The 22,869-nt window shown below is 38.7% G+C and overlaps 1 protein-coding gene across 1 annotated transcript; it reads left to right on the top strand.

The window, feature by feature from the left end:
• Nucleotides 1–197: 197 nt before the first annotated feature.
• mfhas1 (multifunctional ROCO family signaling regulator 1) lies at nucleotides 198–22,410 on the top strand. The gene is made up of 3 exons (XM_056731773.1): nucleotides 198–3,650; nucleotides 20,691–21,084; nucleotides 21,173–22,410. The coding sequence occupies exons 1-2, from the start codon at nucleotides 806–808 to the stop codon at nucleotides 20,819–20,821; spliced, it is 2,976 nt and encodes a 991-aa protein (XP_056587751.1). The 5' UTR covers nucleotides 198–805; the 3' UTR covers nucleotides 20,822–21,084; nucleotides 21,173–22,410.
• Nucleotides 22,411–22,869: the final 459 nt, after the last annotated feature.

Genomic DNA, 22,869 nt, shown 5'->3' with positions numbered 1-22,869 from the left:
ATAGATGGCGACAAATAGTAAAAAATGTAAACACCAACCCAACCATCGACTAAGTCAAGGCACTTCGGTCTTATTTGCATTATCACGGTTTGATTTCTCGTGCCATTTTATACATATTTTGGGTTTTTTTATTTGCTTGTCACGGTACAGAGGTTCAAAGTCCAACTCCTTACTTGATAAATCATGATAACCTTTTCACGTACTTGAGAAGACTCAATGATTTTGTAGCTCGTTAATATTTACATTATTGATTTATATTTATACTGCCCATTGTGTAAACATACGGTGTTATCAAAAAGATTGTTACAGATCTCGAAATACAGAATATTGTTAATACAAAATGTAATAACGTCGCAAGAGGTGGGGGCGGGTTCACGGCTGTGACGCAGCGCTGTGTGTTCATACGAGCATGCGGAGAGAATAGGCGGAGACACACAGGGAAGGACTTGAGCAAACACCTCTGCCCTTCTTTTATTGTAACACGCTGGATATATCTTAGATATTTACTCTCATGTGGTAGCAAAGAACTCGCTGGCGGAATCGCCAGCCCCACGAATTGGGCAGATGTGACTTTTGATGTGGTGTTTTTCCTGCGGTCGATGGCGCAGATGAAGAGGATGCGTGAAACAACGCAGCCCAGCCCTATTTTCTTTAAAGCGATTGAAAGGAACTGCATTTTTTCGGATGATGGCCTTGTTTTGACCTTGCTGTGGATCGATGAAGTGAGTAAAAGCAGCACCATGTTACCAAGATGATTGATCACTGTGCTCAATGAGAACAAGGAGGAGAGCGCAGCTGCGTTACGATGGCTGAGGAGAATAACCTGAAGACAGCCCGATTATGGAGGGATGCTGCTCTGCGCTCCAGGAAGCTGCGGAGCAATCTACGACAGCTGACTCTCAGCACCAAAAACAGCCAGAAAATCACATTACCAGATGATATCAAAGAGATCGAGGTGCTCAATCTGGGCAACAACTCCCTGCAGGAGCTCCCGGATGGGCTGGGCTCGACCCTGACAAAGCTTCGCATTCTTATTCTCCGGAGGAACAAGTTTGTCACCGTTCCCTCTGCGTTATTCCAACTCAGTCAGTTAGTTGAGTTAGACATCAGTCACAACTGCCTGGGTCACTTTTCTGAAGACATCGATCTTTTAAAGTCTCTTAGAAAGTTGTGCATTAGTCATAACAAAATCCAATACCTGCCATCTCAGATTGGGACTTTGCAGTGTCTGGAGGAGCTTGACGTCAGCTTCAATGACTTACGTGATTTCCCTAGGTCCATGTCGAAGCTCAGAAAGCTCAGAACGCTCGATGTGGATCACAACAAGCTGCAGCGTTTTCCATCCGAAATCCTCGCCCTCAGTGACTTGGAGGAGGTGGACTGCTCTGGGAATAAACTCGAGGGTCTTCCGGGGAATATCATGATGCTTCAATCCATCAAAATCATGTGGCTTAGCAGCACCCATCTTGGCTCCCTCCCAGAAACGTTTTGCGAGCTACAAAGTTTGGAGAGCCTGATGCTCGATAATAATGTTCTCACGAAACTCCCGCAGTCATTTGGAAAATTGCAAAAGTTAAAAATGCTCAATCTGTCGTCAAACACCTTCGAAGATTTTCCTCAGGTTATTATCAAAATCGCTAGTTTGGAGGAGTTGTATTTAAGCCGGAACAAACTGACGTTCCTCCCTGAGGAGGTGGGACAGCTGTGTAATCTTGCTAATTTATGGTTGGATAACAATAGAATAACCTTTCTCCCGGACTCTATTGTAGAGCTGGGGAAACTTGAGGAGTTGGTTTTACAGGGTAACCAGATTGCCATACTCCCAGACAATTTTGGAAAACTTGCCAAAGTGAACATATGGAAGGTGAAAGATAATCCTCTCATTCAGCCTCCCTATGAAGTGTGCATGAAAGGAATCCCCTACATAGCCGCCTATCAAAAGGAGCTTGCACACTCTCAAACTGCAGTAAAACCCAGACTTAAACTTGTTTTGATGGGCCACGGCAATGCAGGGAAAACCGTGCTCAGGCAGTGCATTATCAGCAAACCGTCAGATGCCAAGATGGCGATCGGAGGTAGAGGTGTCGATGTTACAAACTGGGTAGCAGATGCTGATCGGAGCCTCACGTTTATCGTTTACGATCTGTCCGGTAAACAAAACTACGATCTTATTAAACCATTTTTCCTCTCTCCTGGAGCTCTCTATGTGCTGGTTGTGAATCTGAAATCATATACATCAAAGAGCTTTTATTCGCATGTTGGGTATTTTTTGCACCTGCTCGCTGCCAAGGTGCCACATGCGGTCGTGTGCATCGTGGGAACCCACGCCGACGTGTGTGAAGAGTTCCAGATTGAAGAGAAGTGCCTGGATATTCACAGACAAATTTCAATCCAGGAAAAGTTGGACACCGAGTGCTTACACGTGCTTGCCATGCAGGTCGACGAAGCCCTCGAGCAGGGCTACGACGTTCGCACGTCCAACCCCCATGTGCTCTTTTACGGGGTCTCGGATAAAAACCTTAGACGTAAAAAGTCCCAGTTGCAATATATGCTTAACAATCGATTACAAATCTTGTCTCCGGTGATTTGCGTCAGCTGTGTGGCGGCACAGAGGAACATTCAGCACTTGAAAGACAAACTCATGTCCGTCGCTGATCACAGGGAGATTTTTCCCAACCTTCACAGGGTGCTGCCCAAATCCTGGCAGATGCTCGAGGAGCTGCATTTTAAGCCGCAGGATCTATGGCTTTCCTGGTGGGATTCGGCCCGGTTGGGTTTGCAGGCGGGGCTGACAGAAGACCGCCTGCAAAGTGCTCTGTCTTACCTGCACGAGAGCGGTAAACTGTTGTACTTTGAAGACAGCTTGACACTTAAGGAATATGTCTTCCACAATCTGCCACGGTTTATCGCCATCTTGAATGTCTTTTTCCAAAGAGACCTCGCTTCGATGCTCAAGAAACTAGAGACGGATGAAGATAATGGAGATCCACACAAGGCTACGCAGATGCACAGACACATAGAGGGGTTTTTATTGCATGGCGTGTTGCCGTCACACATCATCCGCTTGCTGCTTAAACCCCTGGTACAGACCCAGCAGGACCTGCACTTAATCATGGAACTTCTGGAAAAAATGGGCGTGTGCTACTGTGTCAACAAACCTCGTGGTACGCCATTTAATGGTGCAACCGTCTTGTATAAGTTCCCCAGTCAGGTCAGCAATGAGCAGCCCCATACCGAGACCTCGGTCGGTGGGGGTTCCATCCCTGGTCAGGTCTTCTCAGTTGAGAATCTGCAGATCGAATACAGGTTTCCTTTTCTCACCCCTCTTGGACTTTTTGCACGGTTTAGCGTGCAAATAAACAGCCACGTGGTGCAGCGATCTGACGGGAAGCATCACATATTTGCTTACCGGGGTAAAGTGCCTGTGACGGTGAGTTACTGGCCCTCCCGGAGCAGACTGCAAGGCGAGACCCTCTCCATTTCAAGCCATGCATCTTTGCCAAATATCTGGACAGCTTGGCAAGCCATTATGCCCCTGGTGGAAGAGTTAAATGCTCTTCTGCAGGAATGGCCTGGCCTTCACTACTCCGTGCATGTCATGTGTTCCAAGTGCCTGAAGAGAGGATCCCCAAACCCACATTCCTTCCCAGGTTAGTGTATTTTTCATCTTTTTTTTCATGATTTTGTCTTCTTTCATGCAATGTGCCAAATGTAGTTGGGGAATTTTTTTCATGTTCCGCTTTTATATTTGCTTGGATTATATTTTGGGAGCATAAATTGAAATTGGTTTTCATTATAAACAATAATTTGTATAAAAAGTTTATTTTTTATTAAACAAATGTTTTGATTACACTTTAAAGGGTTTCCGAGGGGTCTTAAAAAGTATTCAAAGTTGATTAATAAATTAAGATTAATTCTTTTTGTATTTATCTAAAGAGGTCATATGCTAAAGTTTACCTGGGTAGCCTCGTTTCTCTTTCTAATAAACCTTGCATGGGTTTGTCACTTGTTCTTGTTCCAACCCTTCTGAATTATGTTACATTAATAAGGAGTTATCACAAACTAAGACTGTTAAGTTTTGCTATCTTACAATCAGTTTATGTAAAAGGTTAAAGTGACGCCACTGTAACCGATTAAAACGAAAAAAAGTGGCGATGAGGTTTTAAAATGTATGGAAAGAGTCTTAGATTATTGTATATAGGCCTACGCTGCTTTATGACTGCGGACCTATAGTTTTAGCCTTTCAATGATATGCAGTTGTTAATCCATCAGCCTTGTATCTCAAAGCAAACAATACAGTATTGACGCAACAAGTAATCTTTGCACCATGGGAGCTTACTGTACGTTAGGATTTATTGCCAAGTAAACACAGAAGCTAAAAAGGTTGAATCATAAAATGACATTATTATGGGCTGGATCTCGGCTAAACAAAGAATGAGACATGGCTAGCTGTAACATGCGGGGTGTCTCACTGGGCTTGAAGCCACACCTAGAAACACAAATTAGCTTGAGCTGTCCGCCGTGGTGTTGAGCACACATGCTTTCACAGTTACAGCAGGGGCAAGGGTTGCTATGGCAACATTATGCCTCACATCATCATGGGATGCAAGCACAGCAGTCAATGCCGCATGATGGAGAGCTTATTGATACACGTGCAAATAAGTCATCCTTAATGGGGTACTTCACACAAAAAAAATCATCATTTTCTCAACCTCATGTTGTTCTAAAAGTTTGTTGTTTTGTTGAACACAAAGAAAGATATTTAGAAGAATGTTTGTAACCGAACAGTTCTGGGGCTCTACTGACTATCATAACAGGGACAAAACTACCATGGTAGTCAATAGTGCCCTAGAACTGTCTGGTTACAAACATTTTTTCCGAATATCTTTCTGTGTTCAACAGAAGAAAAAAATGAATACAGGTTTGAAACAATTTAAGAGTGAGTAGCTTTCCTGTGGCTTGGTGTTTAGAGCATGGCACTAGCAATGCCAAGGTCATGGGTTGGATCCCAGGATATTTGCATATGGTCAGAAACAAATGTATAATACAATGCAGTGTAAGTTACTTTGGATAAAAGCGTCTGCCAAATTTGTAAATGTAAATCTCTTTAATGGAAGCTGGCAAACTTTATAAAGGTGCCACACACCTTTAAAGCTTCTAAAAGTGTTGAATGCAGGGTTTGAATTGTATCCCTGCAAACTCGTTGAGTGATATTTGTCTTTTGTGATTTGTTATTTTTATATTCAGTGTTGAAACTGGCACGGGAGGGTGTGATGATAGCTTATGTAACAGACATTCCTTCATATTCATTTTTGTCATAGAAGAAACGCCAATTATTTGAGATTATGTAAGAAAGTCTATACTAGACAGATGATTTTTTTATGGTTACAGACATCTTGGAAGGCTACGGTGACTCTAAAAGTAGTTTGACACTTAAGGCACACTTACAGATGTAAATATCATTGCATTAGATAATAAAATATAAAGTCAGCTGCCACAAAAGTGCCAAATCTTATCTCAATTTCTTTTCATTTTTGCGGTTACTTGTATCCATTTTTTATTTATAAAGTTTATAGTAAGTTCACACAGCTGCAGTTGATCATATTACCTATAGACGTTTTTTTAAGATTGATAAAAAGTATCCAAAAACTGTATGTAAGTTACTTAAAATTCAAAACCAATCAAAGTCTTTTATAAAATCACTGGCTTAAAGCAAAGAAATACTCTAAAATACTTTCTTTTAAAATCCATTGGCTTTATATGTAATACAAAAATGTCATATGTTTATTAGTTGGCCTATGTCTCAGATGCCTTTCTGGCACCCGAAATCTCAATTCATGCAGAAACAATGTTTTCTTTCTTGTGATACATAAACATGATTGTCATTTTAGGTAATTTAGGTAAATCATCTTTTTGTGTAAATATATATATATTCTCATATAACAAATTGTGAAGTACTGTGAACAACAAGGTTTTTAAATGTGCTTTATTAATACTATACATGTTTTATAGTCATAATAATATTTTAATAGTAATATTTGTGTGATTGTTCAAATAACTGGGCAGGGTTTCTTATTTGAAGCCTGTTTCCTAAAGCCTCACAGTTTTCTTTGACCATCTCCTGTCACGAGTTTAGGCACAGGTTCACGTGTGGCCGTTTCAAACCCTTTAGCGTCTTGGAAAGACTGATGTGACTTAATGAGTACATTTTCTTTTTAAGACTGATTACTTTTAATGACCGAATTAGTTTAGTCTTTAATCTTGACAGATATTGACTGGATAGTCTGGAAAAACCCGTCTGTCATTGAGTCCAGGGGTCTAAATTGAGGTTGCAGTGACTATTACAGTTTGGCAACTGCGCAAATGACACCCAATCTTTTAAATCCTTGTCTTGGTCGGATATGTGTGAGAAAAAAGAGCCGTATGGTACATCCCCTCAAGTTAAATTGAGTCATTGCACCTCAGCGCTGCTCGGGATGAACTATAACATGTTTTAGATGAACTATAGCTACGTCTTTTTAAAGGGATAATTCGCCAAAAAAATTTAATTCTTTCATTATTTACTCATCCTCAGGTCCCAAACCTGTGTTAATATCTTTGTTTTGATGGACACAGAAGAAGATGTTTAGAATGTTGTCAGATAAACAGATTTCATCTCTCATTGACTCCCATAGTATTTATTTTCCCTAATATGGCAGTAAATGGTGGATGAGATCTGTTTGGTTACTGACATTCTTTCAAATATCTTCCCTTGTGTTCAGCAGAACAAAGACATTTCTACAGGTTTGAAACAACCTGAGGGTGAGTAAATGATGACAGAACTTTAATTTTGGGGTGTACTATCCCTTTAAGCCATACACAATGTGAGATTATGTTTTCTCTACAAATTGTCTAATTTCTGTTTATGTATGATATGAACATCTGACTATTAATAACTGTGTTTCCTACAATGATTGTTTTAAAGAGGAACCCGATAAGGATTGATATTAGCCGTTTTGTGGTAAGTGGTAAGGCAGCATCAACATAAAATCTTCTTGATTTACATTAGTCCACATTTGCTTCAAGACTTAAGTGATGTAGTTTTTTTTCTGAGCACTGTGTGTTTGGGTGTGCCGGGTGGGTTTGATTCCTCTCACTGATGTTCCACCGTAATCCCCTTAATGGATTTGAAAGAATTATCCAGTGAGTGAAAGGGAAACTTCAGATCTAGGCTGGCAAAGATGGTAAACTGTCATTATTTATTCACCCTATGGTGGTTTCAAACCTGTATGGCTTTCTTCTGGAAAACACAAAAGAAGATATTTGAAGAATGTTGGTAACCGAACAACAGCTGTACCCATTCACTTCTATTGTACAGACCATTGCAAGTCAATGTGAACTGCTATCGTATGGTTACCAACATGCTTCAAAATGTCTTTTGTGTTGGAGTCACTCTTGTGTAATTATAAACCTGTATATAACTCTTTATTTGGTAAAACAGAAAATCAGATATTTTGAGCAACGCTTCAGTGGTTTTGTATCCATACAATGGAAGGCATGGGGGCTGAAGTTATTTGGCTACCAACATTCTTCAAAATATCTTCTGCGGAAGGAAGAAAGTCATACTGGTTTGGAACGATCATAAAAGGGAGTAAATTATAAAAACTGTTCCTTTAACTAATCACATGTCTTTGGTCAGAACCATGGACCATTGCTTTCCATTTATGTTTCTGGAGGCACTACTGTAGACATTAGTCATCAATCAGTGTGTGTCGCACATCGTAATGTTAAGGAAGTAAAAAGTTTTCCCAAATCTTCCTTGGGGTCAGAGCTGTCAGTAGATAAATTGATGAGGTGAACTTGATTTGCACCTTAGGTGAACTTTAAACACTATGGAAACTTGCTTCTAAACTTGTAATGTGTAATATAAAACTGTATTTGGAACAAAAAATACACTGAATTTATGAAACCGAGCTGTCAATGAGTGATTGGTTGAATTGGGTTTGTTGTGGTCAGTAAAGGTCAACAAGTAGTTCCGCTCAGCCCAATGCCATAAAATCTGCTTTCCTCTATTTTTGAACCGGACCTCCGGAAATTCTGGCTGTAAAAACAGTTTGCTGTTGGAATTCTGGGAAGTGATGCTGATTTAGAGATTTGGCCATATATCTCAGTAACGGTCGGCTGGAGCGTCTGTTTAACCTTTCTTTGGGTTTCCTTGATTTTGATCTACTCTCAGTGGATCACCATGATTTTGGCCTTCTTACAAAGGCAGTTTTATCTCTCCCAGCTGCAATTATTTACCAACAATAAACATTTATATGAGATTTACTGCAGCAATATGTAGGACGTAAAAAACTATTTAGCGTTATTTTGAATAATGATTTTACAAATTTTGAGTGTCCATTGTGCCCCCCATTTATTATTTTATTTAGGACACAGCTTTCATTCAGGAAAGATGACTATCACATTTAAAAGTGGAACAGGAAACCCGGGGGTAGTTCTGCGATAATGGATAGGGCCACGTGTCTGGTTTTTCAGTCACACGTGAAAGCGATATGGCTCTCTTTTCATGTTGTAGTGATTTTATCCATTATTGCCTGTAGCCAGTTATCCAGAATGTAACTCATACGGTTTTGAAAATGTTTCTTTATAAAGCGAGGTGTTAATATACGTATTTTATGTTTGTTTTGCACACTTCAGGATGAAACCTTATGCTTCAGAGCACCAGAATAACCTCTGTGAGGTGATGTCAATCCTGTTATGTCACTCTGTTCCCTGGAGGTCTACATTATAAGCCAACAGAATGAACCATGTGATTGGCGCAGGACTGCATGAGTACAGGTCTGGAGGGTTTGTTGCGGCATGCGGTCCCATGTAATGTCATCGCAAGAATCGCATCAGCAGATTCATGTCAGAATAGATCGCGCTGATATGAATTCAATCCTCCCTGTTCTATATATATTTCAGAGACTATTTTCAGTTTTTCTGAATTAACTATTTATAGGTATTTATGTGTTTCGGTAAAATGATCATTGTTTTATGCTGTTAACTACTAACATCATTTCTCCCAAATTTCAAACATCATTTTTTGTTTCTGTTTCCATTTATTTGGAGTAAATAGCAGAAAACTGACCTCAAATACTGCAAAGAAAACAAACTCATATTCTATTTTAAGCAAAACAAAAGTAATATTTCTACATGTATTTTGGGAAAGTTCAAAAAAAAGATTTATGCGATAACCTCGATTTATATCACAGTTTTCGTGTGTCTTGTCATGCTGTCAGTCTTTCACTTTGCTTTTGGATGACTTTGTCACTCCTGAGATTTTGTTCCAATTTAACGAACACTAGACTGAAATCGACACAATACAACTAGTTATACGGATTAAATGAAAATTTGGAATGGTCTCTTTATTTTAACAAGATGAAACACATATGCATGGTGCTTGCAAGCCAAATGTGTCACTGTGGCAATGTGTCAAAGTAAGTGTCTTTTCAGAGATAGATCACATGCTGAACAAAGTGTGATGGAGGTTTGCTGGTTTACACAGAGTAGATAAGCAGGTATAGATAGACGCTATCATCGTGCTAACAGGCAGGCACCATAGTTCTGTTTTCAGCTCTGTACGTGACCTGTGCTAGTCAGGTGTTTACAGGTTTCTTTTCAACATTGTTTATTTAGCCTAAATTTATATTTATCTTCTCTCCGCCTTGAGGGCCTATCAGTTTCTGCTTTGTAGCTCTGCATCTGCTCGGAGACTTTAAATAACCCAGCAAAGAAGCTTTTTCATGGGATGTACTTTAAATCACACAAGGTATTCCATTGACTGCGATATAAATCATTCGTGCAAGAACAGAAGCGTGTATTTTGTAAAAGCATGTCATTTATCACTATTTTTGAGAAAGAACTGTGATCATTTAATGTGACTTTAATGTTGATTTTGTGCAGTTGTGCGTAACTGGATGGATGAGGAACACAAATTGCGGTTCACATGTGGTGTTAATGCTGCAGTTGCGCGTTTCATTTCTTAAGGGGATTTAAATAACTGCGGGGCTGCCGGCTGTAATGTGTTGTATGCGGACAGATCTGTTTATAGGGAGAAGTGAGAACGGTCTTGACCTCTGTCAGTAAATGCAGTGTAAACAACCTCCAAAGGGAGATATGGAGTTATTCCGGGAAACCAGCGATCTTCCCGAGACTGTCTTGTGGTCAAGAGAAGTCCTGTGCTTCTTTAGAACTTTGGTTACTGGTTTTAAGAATGTGTTTTCACAGATATTGTCTGAGACTTAGTAACCAAATAAATGATAACTAAGTGCTGTACATTGGCAACCAAGATGTTAATGCAATACGTCTTTAATAGGTCAAGTGTGTCATTTCTGTACCCATAGCAATACTAAAAGCATTGACTTGACAATGTATAAAAATATTGACTTGGTGAGGACTTTTTTAATACTTCTGCTTCTTCTATTCGCATTCTTACAGCACAAATAGTCCTTCACTATTGGTTGAGCTTGAATATGACTGAATAATTGAACAGAAGAAAAAGGGACTCAAAGCTATTACAGCTTTGTTCAGTTTTATTGTAGTATTATAATATTATGAATTAGCTTTTATTTTGAGTGTTTTATTTTATATTTTTATGTTTTCACGTTGATTTTAGTTTTCCTGAATTTACTTAAGCTTAAATTAATTTCTAGCAAATTTTTTATTTGGATTTATAAATTTATTTGTCTTGTATACTGTATTTCAGATAAAAGCTTTTAATAATTATTATTCATTCCTTAGGGAAAGCAGCATTTTTATCTTTTTGTTTAAGGTTTCTTAATGATATTTGGCCGATATTTTATTTCAATGAACAGAGATGTTTTTATAATGTTAGTTTTAGTAAACTACAATAACATTACAGTCTTTACATTTTAGGGAAACTATGTCTACTATATAGTTGTGCACAATAAACTAGGAAAAATGGTAGACATGATGACATCATAAAATTGCCTTTTTCTTTAACATCTTCATGATTTATATTTATTGAAATGAAATATTTATGGTAAAACCTAATACGACACTTCCATTACAAAGCTTTGTGGAAGGGTGTTTTTATTTTGAAGAAATGCTGAAGATGACTAACTTTGATATTCCATTTAGTGTATTTCAGAGCATTTATGATTCCATCAGCAATCATTAAACTTACAAATTAGCTTAGAGAGCTCGGGTTTTCTCTCCGGGGGCTTTCTGCATCCCTAAAATCAATGTTAATTCAAGTGTGTGTATGATCTCAGCTCGCCCGTACTGACTGCAGCTTTGTGGACAGCATTGAAGCGTGTGCGCGCCGTGATCTCATTACACACCAGATGTGAACATATGTCTCGAAGTGAGCAGTTGACGGATCAAGCTTACAGCGGCCCTTTTGCTGTCCGTGTACAATGCAACTGATAGCCACGCTTACACTCTTGAGCAAGAGTATATGATACCGAACAAGACTATTTAGAGTTAAAGGTCCAGTGTATGAAAATTAGCACCATCTCCTGGTTGCAAATAGCAACCAATGGCTCACCCCACCCTTTCGAAACAGTATGGCGGATGAAAGATGACTAAAGCGGCGGTCATACTTGAACTTGCGCATGCGAAATTGATTCAGACTGTGCTGCGACACGCACAATCACATAAAATTACGCGCTTCACGATTTAAACTTTAAACGCAAACTAAGCCGCTTCTCTTTTCATTTATTTTTGCTATCTTTTAAAGTTGTGTTGTACTAAACGTGACGATGCCACACTGCTACAATGGACGAATCCTCCATTTTGGAATTATTTGTACCGAGAGGTCACGCTATGATGTTTTGATCTTCTTTTGGTCTCACGTGACGCGAGTTCGGATGTCAGAGTTCACCAAACTTGAACTTTGCAACGCAGCGAAATATTTCCGCATAGGCTTGCGTTTCCGGTCTGTCGCATTCGCATGCGTATGAATGGAAATCAATGGAGGGAAAATTCAAGTGCGACCGCGGCTTAAGATGTCGTCATGTTTCTGCTTCTTTGTCGAAGGAAAAAGTGTTTTTACGAAATCCACTCTGTGGAGCAGTTTGTCCGTTTAGGGCTACTGTAGAAACGACAAGACAAATTCCATGCAAGGGGAATAGATAGAAATACCTCATTCAAAGGGAGGAAAAACATAACGCTTCATTATGCAAGATCTTTTTACACCTCAGAAGACATAGTTATGGATATTATATTGCATTTCTATCAATCCGCCATCAAGTGAGGTTGTACTCCATTTCTGCACATTTGTTGATGTTGGAAAGAGGAAGAAGGGCCAGCTGCCTTGCATGCTAACTGCAGTAAGTGGTTCTCATGGGCTTGTAGATTGCCTGCTTTGAAGGTGTCATTATGAGCAGCAGGCTGTTTGACCTTTTACAAGGTCTCTGCTCAGTGAAACACATGGAATGAGCGCTTTTTGCCTTCTTCCAGTTGTTATGTTAAATTAAAACCCACTCTCATTGCCATCTGGATTAACCACAAGCTAAGTGAATCCTCAGTTTGTCATAAGTCATAATCTTTATCATAAATGAAAAAAAATATGTAAATTATTTTAAACCATTGCAAATGAAGATGCTTTGAAAAACGTTGGTAACCAAACAACATTTACCTCCATTGACCTCCATTTTATGAACACAAAACCACTTAGACATTTCTCCAAATATCTTCTTTTTCTATTCCACAGAAGAAAGAGGGTCAAACGGGTTTTCAATGACATGAGTGTAATAGACTAAAGGTGCGAAAAGTTTGTCTTTTCTCCATTTAGTAAAGAAATGGAGCATTTCGTAGCATCATCTCCTTCAGATCGTATGAGGACAAGTTAGGTCTTGATCTTGTCGTGATTAAGATTTCATTTGACATTGTGATAGATCTGAGTGATGTGTTTTTGTGTGCTTTACAAAAACGGACAATAAAGCAAGGCATAACATGTTTAAAAAATATCTGGAAAAAGATGAAAAACACATCCGCCAAGAAAAAGAACACAAGAAAGAAATAAACAATGTGTGCTGAAGAAATGTTTATGAATTCCTCAGTCTTCACTCAGGTCTGTGAAGCGTATAACTGTGTTATATTCAGAGAGAGATACAGATCGGTCATGGTCTCTGCCTCGGTTTATTTCTCTTCAATGTTTGTGATGAATGAAGCCTGATGGTGCAGTATTTGAATCCGTTTATATCTTCCATGTCAGTGGTTCCACAGTCTTCACACGACTGTTTTTATATTTCTGTCTCAAGTATTTTATGACCCATCCGGTAACTTCGGAAGTTAGCCAGCCTTGGGTCCTATTTCTGTCAGATGAGAAATTTTGGATGAATCCTATCAGTTAAAGCAATAATAGAAAGCAGAGACATTCGAAGAATGTATCAATAAAGCTTTCTATTACCTCTAACATATGAGATCTTTTCCTTTATATTTAACTTACGGAGTCACATTGATTTGACTCCCATTGTCTCCCATTTATTTTTCTAGAAGCGTTCGTACTAAGGCCGTGTACACAATTGACTTCTTTGCTGACAGTGGTGCTTTTTTGTTTAAAAAAAACGCTTGCAGTAGTTTGGTTACAAATAGCATTCATCAATGTTCAAAGATAGCATTTGTGCACATAGGCAGTTTAGAGAGGCAGGCTTCATAAGAAGCATATCCAAAGTCTATTTGAATAATAAACAGGGAGCGTCTTTGCAATAACCAATCATATATTTAAAAACTACAATACTAATTTATCGCTAGAGATGCAATCAGAAGTTATTTAAAGTGAAAATTAAACTTCCATTAGTACAAAACTATGCTCCAACGGGTGTTTCGGCCGCCATTTTATATTTCCAGCTTGAGCTTTCTCAACCAATAACGTTCCCCGCAGGTTGCTATGGAAATTACAGGGTTCTGTCATTGATAATGTGTAACCAATGTTGTTCGCCCCATGGTTTAAGATTGTGTCTAATTAACTACATTTGGCGATTCGACTACAATAAATAACCTCTACTCTTGTGTCATACAGATATGCCGATTTATTTGATTCTTCATGGTCTTGATCTGACCTGAGTTATCAGGGTTGTTCAGTGACAGATTTCTTAAAGCATTGAGCATGTGAGATTCACTTCTGACCTTGAGCACTTGGCTCTTTCAGCAGAGCAGACAGCTGCGTGGAAATCTCATCAGGCGCTGACTGAGACATCTGAATCCAGACGGCTGTTAAGCTCTGGACACGTGCCGATGAATGAATGCACGTGTGCTGCGTATGTTTACATCGGGGTTTATAGTTGTATTCTATTATATTGGATTGTATTGTGTTTGGGTGTGAACAGAAAATAATTAACAGCTGGTTCATATTTAGTCCGCCTTTAAATTTCAGCTTTTCTCGTTATAGTTAAAGGAATAGTTTACCAATAAATAAAAATTTTGTCATCATTTATTGAGCCTCATATCATTATAAACTTGGTTATGTCTCTTCTTCAGTGAAGGAAGATATTTTGAGAAAGGTCACAGTGGTTTTGTTTCCAATGCAATGGAAGTCAATGGGGTCCAGTGCTCTTTGGTTAGCAACATCTTCAAATATCATGTTCTGCAAACGAAAGAAAGTCATTCAGGTTTGGAATGAGATGAGGGCTAGTAAATGATGAAAGAATTTAGATTTTTGATTTTCTTTGATAAAGATTTGTTTTAATGATCGTGACATACACTTTTATATTTAGGATTGTCTAGTGAAGGATGTATCAGCAAGATCTTTTACGTGTGTATTTGCATGTGTTTTGTTGACCCTGTTTATCACTCTGGGAAGTGATAATCCTTGGGCCGACTGGTTTGCCTTTTCATCTTATTCCCAGATTAACTGGCTGCTCATGCATCGCTCTGATGTCCGAAATGTATCCTTGTTTGATCTCTATCATCCAGCAAACAGATGCAGAGCTCAAACACTGACATATGAATGATGCATTTGACATATGTGCTGCACATGGAAGTATTGCTGCTCACCGTTTTAAAGACACTGTGAATATGTAAAGTACGAGTACTGTAAGCATTAATTGTTGAAAATCAAAATAGTAGCCCAAACAGTGGTGCGAGTTTGTCTGTTTGTGCAAGCACAGCTTTTGTGGGCGAAAAGTTCAACAGTAATCACAAAATTGTTTTGTTTTGTCTGGAATGATTGCATAAATCAGGCAGAACTGCATGACAAACTTTTTATTTCTTTTAAATCCGGAGGCAGTTTGTTTTGGCAATACGCTTGTGAATCTACATCCTCTGGACACTCAGGAAAGGGATGAAGCATTTCCAGGATGTCTTTGACCCAGATTTTAAATTTAACAAAGGGTTGCAGAGCAAGTCACTCTGTGAATATGGTTGGAAATATCTGGAATGCGACTGAGAGCTTGACACGATTTTGTCTTTTATATGTGTATTTTGTGGTTTATGTGAGGGATGTTACTGATGGCACTCTTTTAAAACTTAGTTCACAATCCATTAAAGGGAAAAATGATTGAGGTAGTCAAAAGTCCCCCAGAACCGTCTTGCTGTCGTACATTCTTCAAAATATCTTCTTATAAAGTGGTCGATGGTGGCCAAGAACGGTTTAGATACATGCAATACTTCAAATATCTATCTCTTTCTTCATCAGAACTAAGACATTTATACAGATTTGGATTAACTTGGAGGTGAGTAAAGGATGACAGAATTTCATTTTGGGTGAACTGTCCCTTTAAGAGGCAGTTAATACAACGCTGTTTTCAACGGACACTTTTTACCCATTTTAGCCGTTCGCTTCGACGGACACGTTTTGGGGGACTGAAAACGCAAACTTTTAAAAACTTTACTCAAAGTGCAACTTTTGGAAAATGCCATCATTTTCTTTTTTCATGTTAAGTACAAAACGAAACTTTCTGAAAGCGATGACATCACGAGCATGCATATTACGTGCTCAGTCGCCCGAGTATAGCCAAAACAAAACGGCGGGTTCTCGTACTGCGAGCTCCCTCTGCTCGCTATGTATTAAAGTTTCCCCAGCAATATGTGGATGTGCTGCACCAATAAGACCAGCGGAGACACACTTTTTACATTTGCCATACTCTAAACACACGTATTTGTCGGACAATGGTATTAAACTTTTTGTGTATAACTGTGCATGTTAATGTGCCAAGGCACGTCCTGTTTCTTTACACAACAACATGGCCCTCCACTGGCCTGGCATACATACTACAGCGGTTTTATCCGGTTTCCTGGATACATGTTAATAAACGCTATCATGTATACGTGAAACTTATCAAAAGTGCGAAGGATAAACTCTTCCATTTTTCATCGTGTAAACGTGGCCTAAATGCTTAGGCAAAAAAATCACAGGGTGCATAAATGAGATTACACATGTTTTATTTACATCAACATGAATCTAATTGTAGCTACTAAATCCCTTGCACACAAGCCAGCTATTCAGGTCAAAGAGTCTGTCTTGTTTTGAAATCTCGCTTTCCTGAATCCACTTTTTATCTGTGTTTAGAAAACCAAGACAAGGAATGTAGCATTGAAATACAAAGACAAGCAGCAGATTGTGGGAGCGCAGTCATAGCCAGACATGGCATGTTTGAGTGTAGCAACAGTGTGTTTTGTTATGGAGATCGACCTCATTGTTTCATACTCTGTGTTGCTTCCTGTCCCAGAGAGTTCAGGATGTTTTACAGCGGTGTGCTCGTATTGAGCTTTGTCTCTACTGCAGGCTCGACTTCAAGTGTGTTTATAGACTCGGAGTTTGAAGCTTTTTTGTGTAGTCAAGTAATTCCGTAGATTCAAGTCTTTGTCCTCCCGGCCTCCGAGGCATGGAACAGGTTTACTTCTGTGTGAATTAGGTGAAACAGGATTAGCTCTTCTTTTTGTTATTGAAAAGCTTTGACAAGGTGTTGGGTGACTGTGTTTTAGTCTGTTCTTGTATGAGAATATGAATGTGTTTATACTTGATATGTGTTGAAAGAGAGCATTACAGTGAAGAGATTCCTCTTAAATGAATCTTGCAATTTAATAATCGTATTTTTGATTAAAGCTGCAATCCATAGCTTTTGTCATCACTGTTTGAAGCATAAAATTGTCAAATGGTGTCAAACTGACATCCCCAACTTTTAAATGAGCTTACAGTTGTGAACCTAGGAAGAGGACTCCTATTACATCACGATTTAGTTTGCTAGTACTTTGTTAAAATAACTGTTATTGTCTTTTTCTTTAAATTCTTCATATAATAGTACATAATCGAGGCTATGGGATGTGAAATCAAACAAATCTCATTCTTACTATTTTAGTTACTTACCATAATGAAACTATGGAAATTTTTGTTTGTTAGGCAGATGTTGACCCAGAAATACTGGCGTTTATCTTACATAAAGCTTATATGCTCATATGTTTTCGTAAAACTAAATTTGAACAAGTAATTTTAACGCTTTTATTTTACCCAGAGCATTTAGCTCGCTAGAAGCTTACGCAGCTTCAGTTAGCCTAACAAAAACATATCGAGATAACAACTTTGAGATCGGGCATTGCAACTACCTACTAAATAGTTTCAGCAGACAAAATTCACACGGCGACCGAATTTGTCATGACAAGGGCACGAGTTTGTGTTTTCGCACCGGTTAAAATGCGCGACAGTGTCGTTGGTAACACTTTAGTATGGGGACCATTTCTCACTATTAACTAGTTGCTTATTAGATGCCTATTTTATGTATATTTGCTGTTTATTAGTACTTATAAAGCACATATTAAACAAGACCATAATCTACTTATATTTATATATATTTATATTTAGTCATTTGGCAGACGCTTTTATCCAAAGCGATTTACAGTGCACTTATTACAGGGACAATCCCCCTGGAGCAACATGGAGAAAAGTGTCTTGCTCAAGGACACACTGGTGGTAGATGCTGGGATCGAACCAGCAACCTTTGATTTATCAGTTCAGTGGTTTAACCCACTAGACCACCATCTCACACAGGGTTAGGTTACTTCCCTAATCCTACCTAATACCTAAACCTAACAACTACCTTACTTACTATTAATAAGCAACAAATTAGTAGTTTACTGAGGCAAAAGTCATAGTTAATGGTTTATTAATACAGAGAATTGGACCTTAGAATAAAGTGTGGCGTGTTACAAGCGTGAATTAGGTTGTAACCATTTCATTGAAATCCGTTTTTTCCCCTCTATTAACAATGTTAATGATTATGCACACAAATAAACAATATTGTTAAAACTTAAACTTGAAATATATACTGGGGCACGTGCCTCAGCAAAAGAGGTCTAGCAACACCCCCGATGCCAACATTATCTTATATATCTTATATTATATGTCTTAGTTATCGTTTAAAATTCCCTCAGGTTTACATTGTCGGCCCTCTGTCTGTAAATAGCTAACCGGATACCTGACCTGTTAACCGTGTTTAGAAAGCGTCAAAGCTCTGGATTCTAATGGATGGTTGGGGGCAGGGTCCCGGCTTTTTTAGCCCCCTTCAGTGTAACAATACACCCCGCTGATAAACCTAAGCTGTTAAAATCGCTCATTATTTCCTTCCATCAGGAAGAAGAACTTAAGTCGCTTTGTTAGGGAGTCCAAGAAAGTTTTTTTTCCTTTTAAGGACCTAACAACGTACCTCAGACAGTGAGAACAAAACGTAAGTCGAAATAAAAATGGAAAGCCTGGCAGAGGAACAAACAAGTCCGAGCATAAGAATGCACCTGGAATGTTATTGAAGGGAGAAGTTAAGATAGAAACCGGAAGATTCTTTAGCCTTGATGTCATAGTTTAATTTGGTCGTACAGTCACCGCTTATTCACAGCATTGTGACCCAGACTAGAGGTAAAGCGTGAATCAGCATAACCCCCCCCATATTTCCACAAAAGACCGCTGAGGATGATTTCATAATCGCTGTGTGCTGTGAATGCATGTTGAATCAGTGATGAGAGCTTTCACAACCGTCGTATGCTAACTGATGACAACTGTTTGCTCATATCAAACAAGTCGGGTTGCTGTGGCATCTGTCAGTTGGCTGGCCTTGCTTTGGCCTTCATCTTTCAGCCGACTGGCCTGGTTTAGTGTAGAGGAATGCCTCCTTTATTTAGAATGGAGGAGAGGAGGAATCAATAGAACTAATGGAGCATAAGTGATGTACCAGTCAGAAAATTGTGCTGAGGGCACCGCAGGGCATACAACCTACTGCCTTCAAACAAGTCCTTGTTTTCCCGGAGTGTTATTTTCTGCAACCAGGCCTCGATTTGTGATTTGATTACGTCCCCAAAGGAAGTTTCCAAACTTGCTTAATCTAAAGTTGAATGTTTAAAATGAACTCTGTATAATTTCTGAGGAAATTGCATCATTAAACAGTTTTATGACTTTATTTGCACGCTGTGCAGAAGGCTAACCCGCTGATGGGGGAGTTGTGTAATTGCAGCTCAGAATGAACAGGGAGTTTATGTAGGGAAGCATATGTTTGTCTTTTGTTAAAGGGAAAGTTCACCTTCATCTCGAAATTCTGTTGTCATTTCAAACCTGTATGACTTTCTTTCTTCTGAAGAACACAAAAGAAGATATTTTTTAAAATGTTGGTAACAGAAAACCGCTGGTCCCCATTGACTTGTGTAGGTTTTGTGTCTAAACAATATAAGACAATGCTACACACACAAAAACGCACACAAATTGATTCTTGGTTTAAAGCTAATTCATTGTCACATCAGGGATGGTTTGGTTGAGATTCAGCAGTGTACAGACACAGCCGACAGACAGCCTGACGGCCCCTGCGTTCAATAATCTCTGGCACTGACACATGATGTAATGCTTTGTCTTACTGGAGACAGGCTGATCCCACTTAAGTACTCAAAGTGTGCCCATTTACTTGCTGACTGGATCACAGGAATCCTCCATTACAAGACTCTATTTATAGATGACTCTCCCATCAGTTTGGACTGCTTAGTCTGAACTCAACGTACTTGTTTTGTTGTGGACATCAATTAAGAGTCTTTCTGCTTCATCACTGTAATATTTTGCTCAAGTGAGTGAGTGGTCAGTTATAGAGCGTTGCTATGGAGAATGGGTGATACTCTGAAATATTTGACTGCTTCTTGCCTCAAGTGGCCAATCATAATCAAGTATTCCTTAATGACTTGTAATAATTTGTATATCACATTTTGTTTGTGAACAAAGTTGATTTTATCAAGTAAACATGTGACTTACTGGTGGAAACGGCATTAATAAAAGGTTCTGTGGTGGTTTGCTTTCCAATGACCCACCCCATTAGTCATTTGGTAGACTGAAAAGAGTTTGTGTGACAGTGCCACCTTGTGGGGATGTTGGCGCACCTTTAAAACATGATGCAGAATATTTCAACATTGGTTGTATGCTATCAATCCATATATGCGTGCTACAATAATGACAAACACAGCTATCAGATCAGTCAGATTGAAAATGTAAAGAGATGGTTTAACCAAAATATGAAAAATTAAGAATGCTGCTAACCAAACAATATTGGCACCATTGAATTGCATTGAATGAACACCACCGAGACATTTTACAAAATATATTTTGTGTTACACAGAATACAGAGTCATATACATGTTTTTAATAACATGAGGGTGAATAAAGTTTGTATTTTTGGCTAAATTATACCTTCAATACAGAAAAATTAAACAAAACTTTTTTCTCTCTTTTTGTGTTTTAGGTGAGCTGTTAAGCCAGCCTCGACCTGAGGGATTGACGGAGATCATCTGCCCCAAGAACGGTTTGGAGCGGGTCAACGTGGCGCTAGTATACCCTCCCACCCCATCTGTGGTTAGCCCCAGTCACAAATGACACACTTTTCCTGCAGATGGCAACGATTGACCTCCACAAACTGATGCACCTCTTTCCCCTGTCATATTAACACGTTTACATACACAAGAACATGTGTGTGTTTACGCATGCACTTTTACACACTACATGCTTGGCATTTTACTGTTGCCTCTTCTGCCCACCTCTGAGGGGGATGATGGACCACCGTACACCTGAGAAGTTTAGAGAAAGTTCATAATAGATGCTTGTTACAGATAGACGATGACATCAGCATTCTTTTACATGTAAGTTTTGTTTAAATGATTATGAAACTGTATGTAGTTACATTAATGTGAAGTTATGTTATTTCATTTATATATTTCCTTCTTTTAGGGTTATCAGCTCTGACTGCCAACACATGATGAACTGACAGTATTAGAAACTGTTGCACCTACATTTCGTTTCGATCTGTGTAAACCTGTTGGTCCACTGGATGTTCATCTGAAAAGCTTTTTATCAACTCTGAGCCCATCTTAATATAAACTCTACTCTGTTCAATTCAATCTGCTGCAAGTTTTTGGAAATCCCTATTTGTGCCCAGAAGCATCTACTGGACTGAAACTTTATCCGTACTTCTGTGGGAGGATCTTCTGTCATGCGGATGGATCTGCTGTCATGCGGGTGGATAACACTGCATTCTTCTCGGACTTGTGAAGACTGGTTAGAGAGGATTGATATTGGACTTGTGGTTTAAATGATCTACTACAAATGCATGCCTTTAAAATGCAGGAAGGATTATGAAATATGTAAAATGCACTAAAGGTATAGTTGTATCCAACAGGCAAGAAAATAAATGTCTTGTTGGGCTTAAATCTTTGAAAGTCCGTAGCTTTGGGTGGAAAGAGGAGATATTTAAAATGATTACATGCAACCAAAGACATCAACATATTTCCTACTTTTCATTCTTTCTTTCTTTCACGCATAGCTTAGACTCTAAGCCTTAGATTCTATAGCATGACACAGATTTGACATTTGGATACAGATATTTGCCATCAGAAAAGTTTTCATTGTTTTGTTCATTTGAGATTGTAATATATATGAGATGCGGTTTTGGACACACATGACCGGGAACACTGATGTACAGTCATGGATGCACCAGTACAATATAATACAGTATGACCACTCACCCTTCACACTTGAGGAAATTTGTGTAAGTATATCTAAACTATATCATTAGTTGGCTAGTGAAATTCACTGAGCGTGCTCTTTAAGGCAGTGTCTGAAGCATTTTGTACATATCTATTCAAATGAAAAAGTGCACATTACCAAGAACTAAGAAGCAACATTTTTTTTTTAGAGTTGATTCGTACTTAAAATTGTTGTGTATCATTTCAATGTTTCTCTTTTGGAGAGGAGAGATTCTGCAATACATGTGATGTTTTGCAAACAGTTGATGAACTTTTGTACATAAAATTGTATTTTTATAAGCTGATGAGCTGTCACTGATATCTCACTTTATGTACTGTGCATTGTGCATGGCTACTGTGTTCAATGTAAAAGCCACAACTGATTTCTAAGTTATAAAGCATTGTAGACCACAAATGCACCAAATATAAAGGCTGGTTTCCAAACTGTTGTACTTTTTCTGTTTGGTGGCGTTACATCTGTTCTTTTAGATCTTATCTGCGACCTGTTTGTGTATTTAATTTGTCTATTGTTCTCAAACAAAGACCGAAATTAGGATTGTATAGCATATTTAGACCTAAATGTTGGTAACATGTTTGATTTTTGATTTGTTAAGTGAACCGTGTGCTTGGTTCCTTCTGTAGTTTTCACTGCTCCTTGCACAGATGAACAATATGTTGAGGATAACTGTACAAATACATCGCTGTAGCTAAACGTCACTAGATGACGTCGCACGCTATTTATCGTGTGCTTGACATCATCACGTCGCATTTGTATTCTGTTTAGTATCCTTCGGCACTTTGCATTTACTGTGATTCTGTCGTGCTACAGTCTGGGTCACATACATCCAATGGATCAAGCTATTAATTTACATACTAACTGTTGTAAGAAGAAGTATGAAATAT

This window comes from Triplophysa dalaica, chromosome 19, assembly GCF_015846415.1.
Source record: "Triplophysa dalaica isolate WHDGS20190420 chromosome 19, ASM1584641v1, whole genome shotgun sequence".
NCBI lineage: Eukaryota > Metazoa > Chordata > Actinopteri > Cypriniformes > Nemacheilidae > Triplophysa > Triplophysa dalaica.
This window is presented reverse-complemented; position numbering and strand designations above follow the sequence as displayed.

Bases quoted from the DNA above. Each gene is read 5' to 3' on its own strand.
- mfhas1 (XM_056731773.1), top strand. From the start codon at position 806: ATGGCTGAGGAGAATAACCTGAAGACAGCCCGATTATGGAGGGATGCT. The intron at 3,651-20,690 runs GTTAGTGTATTT...TTTGTGTTTTAG, and splicing joins AAACCCACATTCCTTCCCAG to GTGAGCTGTTAAGCCAGCCT.